Source organism: Ascidia mentula, chromosome 9 (genome assembly GCF_947561715.1).
Source record: "Ascidia mentula chromosome 9, kaAscMent1.1, whole genome shotgun sequence".
In the NCBI taxonomy this organism is placed as follows: domain Eukaryota; kingdom Metazoa; phylum Chordata; class Ascidiacea; order Phlebobranchia; family Ascidiidae; genus Ascidia; species Ascidia mentula.
The window spans coordinates 1,493,088-1,500,704 of NC_138574.1; the positions used below are offsets into that span (position 1 = coordinate 1,493,088).

A 7,617-nucleotide genomic window follows, 5' to 3' on the forward strand; every position below is an offset into this window, starting at 1 on the left:
ACATTCTTCAAATAAAACCATACTGAGTGTTTATTTTGTAAAATCGCGAACCCTAAAAGAAGGAAGTTATTTAAAGTCAAAAACGACATCCGGATACTGCAGAAAAATGTGAACACAATCACAATATAAAGTTATGGCAGAACGACAAGACCAAATACAATTAAAATGCTGACAGTTTTACGCACAATCCACGGGTTACATGGGGTTATTTGCTGACGATTTATTGTGGCTTAATCAGCGTAGAAACGGAAGCCATTATTTTATAAACACGTATGTCACAGTGACATAGGAAGAACTAAAGCATACGCAATTTTGCAAGCAATAAAAAGTTTAAAAAGGATGCAAGAGATGTTTTTGGTAAGGTGTTCAACAAACGGCTTTAAATTATTCTTAATTAATATCATTTTTACTTGCACATTTTAGCTTGGCCGCTCAAAGTTAAGTTACAACAAAAAATGGAAGATTTCTATGCGTTCAGCCGCTCGAACCAGTGTGAAGTAAAAATCATTTGACGGCCTACGACGTCCACAAGCACCAAGCTCGACAAAATGTCTGACAACACCACAGTGCATAGAAATCTTATCCTCTGACGTCATCGAGTGCGGGCGTGTGCAAATACAAGAGAAGACTCTCGAACTTTTCTCTCGTTAATTTAAGAATATCGTCGGCCATCTGGGAGTTGGATGTGTAGCGAACACAATCGAAGTTGAAGAGGTCGCGTAAAAAGCTGATCACCTCTTCCTACAAAATCAACAACACCGATGGTAATTTACAGTGGAAAAATTATGTTAGATGAAGTTTTGTAAGGTTTTCATGATATTCCGTTATTACGCTTAGTTTAAAAACGATTCCAAAATTTCACAATTGGAAAAATATTTAAAATACGTCAATGACGTCAGGGTTTCATGATATAAAACATTTCGTTGAAAAAAAGATTGCAAATTATTTGTACTTCCAATTTCGACTGTTTCCAGATTAACCAGTTGTTGTTAACCGGTGCGAAATTTCCTATTAGTGGAAAATTATAGGGTTGTAGGTGGGTAATTAGTCGGCACCGAAATATACAAAAGAATATGGAAAAAGTGCTACAGTTAAATTCTTAGTTAACAAATTTAAATACCAGTGGGAAATAAGGATACGTTTAAACTTGAAGTGGGAAATGATATAAAAAAAGTTAAGAACCACTGAGTTAAACCGAATCCGGAACTTTCCCTAAAAACCAAGGGTCGTTTATTCAATTGAACCCACCTTAAACCGCTCACAAACGTCCTTGAGACGACCTTCAGGTCCCAAAAATCCCCAAGCCAACACAGGCGATACGTGGTCACTGATATCGTACAGATGAGCGATGAAACCGTCCTGGTGCATCAGACGACTTCGTTTGGCCTTTAACACCGACCACACAGCAGCCGATAAAGCCTGAAACGTGGGGAAACCCCGGTTTTAAAAAGTTGCACCTCAGTTTGTAAGTCCGCAATTTTTCGTCGGTGAAAAAGAAAAAAACATTTATTTTGCCTGATTTTGTTATGGCCAGAAAAGAGAATATCTTTTTGAAAACAAAATGCATGCAAAAAGCTGATGTCGTACATTGCGCAGAAATGTTTATACATCACATGTTTAAAAAGCGTTGTCTTCTGAAAGCGGCGAAATAATTTACGCAACCCTTAGTATCACAACAAACAAATATACAAATTCGCACCAGTTTTCATATTTTATAAACCTAGCCCAGTGGCTGAGTTACCAGTTGCACTGATCACAGCTTACAAGTCGAAACACCGTGCACCTATCTGCAGCTCTCAGTTTGTTCTTTATTCAAGTCAACATATCCTACCGATTCTTTCAAGGAGTCTGCCAACCATCTGTTCTGCATGATGGACGTTAAAGTACTTGGTGGGTTGGTGAGGTCATCAAACGCATCCATGATCAGAAAGTCGAGGACGATATCGTAAAAAGAAAGTTGAACAACCTACAATAATGAGGTATTGTTAAATCACAATGAGCCAAACGACGTCTTTAATTGAGTTGATTGGTGGACGGATGGATAACTTTTGTGGGGTCAATATTCCCTATATTGCTTCTAACCAAATACTTCTTCAGCATTTGAGCGATTCCAACGAACCAAAATAACCACACGGCAACATTACCATACAAGTACTTGATCTTTGTAAACCACTACAATATGGGAGGCCGTACAAATATACATAATGTGTGTATTATATAAACATTGGTGCTAAAACAACACAAAAAAACACACTCTTATAAATAAGGACAGTGTTGGCATCCTTCGACCCCTTTGAGTCAACTCTATATTCTCACCCGTCTATCTTTCAGTTCCTCTTCGATCTTAACCCAATTTACCGGGTCGTTAACAAACTCAATCAAGCGTGCAAATGCACTCCGAAAATCGTCGATGTTGCGCTCGGCTGCGCACAATATACATTCCATCATGCAACGCCCAGATTCGATCAACCAATCACGAACCGTCGTGTCCTCCAACATGACCTGTAAAAGTATTGCTTTTTATCCACATCGCTTTAATATTGGATGGCGACGTGGAAATCACTACTAGGAAAGAGTGAAAAACCGGTCATAAATACTTTGTTTCGGCTGATATACGAGGACCATATGAAATATTAGTAGTGCAGATACAGTATATACATAATTTTATATACATCTACTTTATACAAAGTGTAAGTAATAGAGCCAACAATAAAATATTTGTGTTTCTTGTGCGACTTACAGTCAATCCACTTCTGACGCAGTGAAGTTTGGCGAGAAATTCATCGTCAGAAAAACAATCGAGGAGATCTGATCTGTGGAAATTAAACAGAATGTGAGAAAACAATAACTTCTGCACAACACAAGATTGTATGAGACTTATCGTATACAGTATTAAGAAAGCAGAAAATGGTGTATATTGACGTTTTAGACAATGTTAGTTTCCAGTGCAAAAACACAGAACACCCTCAACAATATCAGCTCTCACTATTTTAAATGCAAAAAATGCTTTTTATGATGACTCTTGGTCGAAACAGTTTGGACTGTGTGTAGCACACAGAGTATGTTTATATTGACAACAATTAATCGTCCAAATAAGGCGTTCTTCCATTGTATTCACACAACCTACACTCACATTACATCGTGTACGTGTATGAAAAGTATGAAAGGTACCACAAAGTGGAAATCTCTGTGCTTGCCTGGTTAAAAGCTGGACTACAACCGCCAGCTGCACTGATGAGCCCTTATAGGGCGAAACAGTGAGTACACGACTGTCCGCAGCTCTCAACGAGTATTATGACTCATTTGCAAAGATACGAAAGTAAAAACACACCTCATAGTTCTGCATTCGACATCCCCGCGCTCAACTGCTTCCAACGCTTTCTCGTAAACCAACAACCTTGTGTGAGCAATTTCGTCGCTTCGAGTATCCAGAAACTGCAAATGAGAGGATATTTTAACCAAATAAGAGACAATATCTTCATATCCTTCACGTAAAACGAACCTCGCGCGCTGATACGTAGGATTCATTGGATTCTGAATCTTCGTCGGATAGATCGTCGAACCCGGTTAGCGTCATATCCGTATCTGAACCTATGGTAACAATAAAACAATGGGGAGGTAAGGAAATGAATGCAAATAAGTCAATAGGCAATACGTATCCACTACAAATGACCTTTCCAGCAAAGTCGATATAATTATTGCCAGAACAGCCGTATTGCAGCAATAAAACATGCCTGGCAATATCAGAAGTAATTTATTAAAAGTGTTCAAACATTCACACATATGACTGAATAACTTGCAGTCCACCATATGTTGTTAGTACAAATAACAACACTAAGTAAGAAACGTGGTATTAGCGCCAGCCCAAGAAAAATGCTCTATGCCATAAGTTACTGGTTAAGTCATTGGCGTAAGTTTAGGTCGCTATTTTATTGCTAGGCCTAAAGGTTCTGTGGCGATCGTATTCGTATCCGACTCGTCCAATGAGCGCAAGGTCGTTTATCGGTTTTATCTTTCTCAATGAACTGAAAACGAAACCCTTTTTTTAATCGAGATTGCATTTCACGAATGAAGAGTTACGTGCTGTGGTGATTAAATAATCCCACGTCACGATTAATAGAAATGAGCTACGATGCATTGCACTATCCCACCACACGTAAACACAGTTTAGAAACATGACATAACACCTTGCGTCTACAGGCTAAGAACTAACTGCACTGATGACCTTATTACAATTTCACCGGCTGCTGTGACCTACATACCTGTGCCACTATGTGGATACAACATGGAGTCGAATGCATCTTGAAGGTGCTGAGCATGTTCGATGATGGACTGAAGTTGTTCCTCGAACAATGCTGGGCTTCTTCCATCACCGATCTAATAAGATTTCCTTGTTGGGTGATTTTTTTTGGGACAGAAGTAGGATTGTGGTCATACAGAAACGTTTCATCACAAACATTATAAAAATATGCCTGATTGTGTCAAACCAATGTTAAGACAATTTTGACAGCAAATGTAACAAGGAAGGAAATAACAAAAATATTAACACTGATACCAGCATTGGAAGGCTTACATAAAAGGAAATATACCGAAACCATAAACAAGAAGAAGACAAGTGATAGACTTAAACGGGAGATGTAAAAACAACCAACATTGAAATCATTTTGAGGGAGGGAAGTCATCAGATGTCGCGCGTTTCCTTTAATTTGAGAGATTGATTGATGGATGAAAGATTTCTCATCAAACTTTCGATGAAAGTTGAAAGAGAGAAGGAAAAGTTGGATGAAAGAAACGTTTTAGCAGCAGAGAAAATCATGCAAGAATGCAAATAAGGTTTAGGGAAAAAAGATCCTTGTTTCTGAAGAAAATCAATACACTTTATGCACAGAAAAATCATCAAAACAGGATTTCTACAAAAATCTAACAAAAAAAACACCTGCAAAATGTGAAAAATTATAACTTAATGAACAAATAAAGTGGCAAGATCATAAATTTTAAACCTACACAAAAAACACCAAATATTGAATGTGAAATAGTTACCTTGTGTGTTTCAAGCTCATGCAGAAGTTCGTCTAAGTGACCTTCAGATTGGGAATAATAATTGTTATTTTGTCCTTTTCCTGCTTCAAATGATGTGGAAAATGAGTTGGATCTTAACATGGACGACCTGCAAACAAAATACTCAATCAAAACTTTTTACTCCAAACACCCACTACCACATTCAATATGTTAAGTCTCAAGTCTTTTCCAACAAAATATGTACACGTAATAAATGGAAAAAACAACGGTAACATTACCTCGACAAATTTCTTTGCAGTCTCTCTTCTACACCGTTTTGTGGCCTTGATTCATCATCAGAATAAAACTTTAATGACTTTCTTTTATTCTGCGTATGTGAGTTTCTAAAGAAGGGTTTTGTATGTACAATATACAATGACGAAAGTACTTGAAATGAAGTAACTATCACTGACATACCTGGGAGTTTGAGAGTTGGAACCATTCTGGAGAATCGATGAAGCCTCTTCCCATTTGTGAAGAGCTTTTTCAAAAGAGTCGACCCCTGGCGATAAGATTAACAAAGTAGCTTCTTTAATTTATTATTAAGAGAAAAATCATATTCTAGAAATTAAAAAAACAAGTATATTTAGGGACATTCACATGTTTACAGTAGAGTAATAAACATAATTGTTTGTACCTTCCTGATATAGGACTTCTATTTGATAAAAACTTTCATCATCTGTGGGTAATGGTATTCTTCCATGTCTTAAAAAAATAGGTTTATGATCACTGCAGAGAATTCGAGCACATAATTTATCTTACAGTGACTCAAAGTAAAGTAGTTTTAAAAAATGTTTGTCAGTTTTTTTTGAACAAACAAACCCCTGGTTACACACAACGATTACAAGTGTACCTTGAGTTTTTGATGCTGCTAACTGCAGACGATGATGATGTGAAACTGTTTAAAAGTGAATTGCGTCGCCGTCTTCTGGCCCTCTTGTGTTTAACACTTCTTGGGGCTGAAAATGCAAATCTTATAAACTTTCTGCAATATGGAAAGTGGATTTTAATGGTGCTTCTGTGATGAAAGACCTTTGCGATGCAGAATTATATAATGATTGTAATTTTGATAAGCAATGTGGAGCCAATAATATGAATTGTGTATAAGCTGCAGAGACCTTTTAGGTCGAAACAGTGGCCATCTGTCTGCAGCTTATACACGATTGTAATTTTGTTTGCATTTTGTTTTCATGCACATCCTTCGCACATGCGACAAAAAATTTCTGTGACAAAACGTCATTATCATTGTCTTTGTATTTTCCATTTTATCAACTGGTTAAAAAAGTTGTGTATGTACCAGATTGGAAAAAATAACAAAAATTGACCATTTTGCAAAAATTTACCTATAATTCACACAACATAAATTAGCCAATGCAATAACATCCAAAAAAAAAACGCTAGGATCGTCCGCACACACACAATAAACGATTGATCGCCGAAAAAATTCCTCCCACCAAACTTTTCAATCTGGTGTATGTATTACATACATGAATTAGCTGTGCTTGTTACTGGCTCTTTGGGTCTCTGTTTTAGCTTTTTTCGCTTTGCAGAAAGCAACATATGTTCCTCATCTTTTTGCCTTGAAAATTTTTTTTGTTTTCTCCTGAAGAAATATTAAGTTAACAAATTCAGTACAAAATCAAAAATGTTTGGAATCTAGTCAAACATTTAACACTAAAAAGATCATTACAAAGCCAAACAAAAATGAAAAAGCAACACAAACCTTCTGAAATAATTTGCTGTTGATAAAACGGTCAGCAATCCTGCCAAAGATGCCGCAACGATGGCACTTCTCTTTAAAGTTAATGAAGACGGAATTGGAAAACTTTTAAAAATTTGCCATACGTCGAACCACGGCATTTCATGGAAGTTCAAGGTCGATCTTTTGCAATTACAAAAACTTTAACCTTGCATCACCATCACGCGAAAAAGGGCTTTTTCTGGTGATTTCCCGTTGTGTGATTTCCATAAGAAACAAATAAATTTGTGTTTTTGTATTGCGTAATAAAATATTATGTTTCTTGCATACTAAAATATAACTTTAAAAACGAATAATAAAGATACAAGAGAATTGTGAATTTTTTTTGCGCACCCCGCATACTAATTTGCAATCTTTTTAGCTAAGTGGTGAATTTATTGGATTTGCATTTTGATCCAAGAATGCTGTTTTAGTATTCTATGGTTTAATTGACAAAATGACTCATTATATGGTATGTTGTGATACAGCGAAAATGATTTAAATGTGGGCATACGAGTTTTGTTGCAGAAAACAGTCACGCGTAATAAGATTTCTATGATATGCTCCTGTGGGAAGTGGGACAGATGCTAAACAATGCGTGATGGCATCACATCCTATTTGTTATGCGGTGCAATGTTTTGTTGGTGTTTGACCTGTAACAATTCATCTGTGCAGTTTTGTTGTGAAGGATTGATGGACAAAATAAATACATGGATATATAAACAGGAAGACAGGTTTGAACACAGCCGTTGATGCAAAAGTGCTTCTGTTTTATTTTGTTACAAGCCGTTGAGGGGATTGTCTAAAGATCGATGGTAGCA

The 7,617-nt window shown here is 36.7% G+C and overlaps 1 protein-coding gene across 2 annotated transcripts; it reads right to left on the bottom strand.

The window, feature by feature from the left end:
- Positions 1 to 12: 12 nt before the first annotated feature.
- On the bottom strand, positions 13 to 6,970 carry LOC145913467 (mitoguardin 2-like). Of its 2 annotated transcripts, none has more exons than XM_083001129.1 (15): positions 6,782 to 6,970; positions 6,546 to 6,661; positions 5,912 to 6,017; positions 5,696 to 5,763; positions 5,476 to 5,560; positions 5,298 to 5,402; positions 5,041 to 5,167; positions 4,263 to 4,377; positions 3,503 to 3,591; positions 3,332 to 3,435; positions 2,741 to 2,813; positions 2,317 to 2,502; positions 1,832 to 1,966; positions 1,249 to 1,419; positions 13 to 741 (listed from the first exon to the last, which is right to left on the bottom strand). In XM_083001129.1, the coding sequence occupies exons 1-15, from the start codon at positions 6,916 to 6,918 to the stop codon at positions 580 to 582; spliced, it is 1,779 nt and encodes a 592-aa protein (XP_082857255.1). In that variant the 5' UTR covers positions 6,919 to 6,970; the 3' UTR covers positions 13 to 579. The 2 variants fall into 2 exon arrangements, with proteins under 2 accessions (XP_082857255.1, XP_082857256.1); XM_083001130.1 differs by having other exon boundaries at positions 6,546 to 6,658; positions 6,778 to 6,894.
- Positions 6,971 to 7,617: the final 647 nt, after the last annotated feature.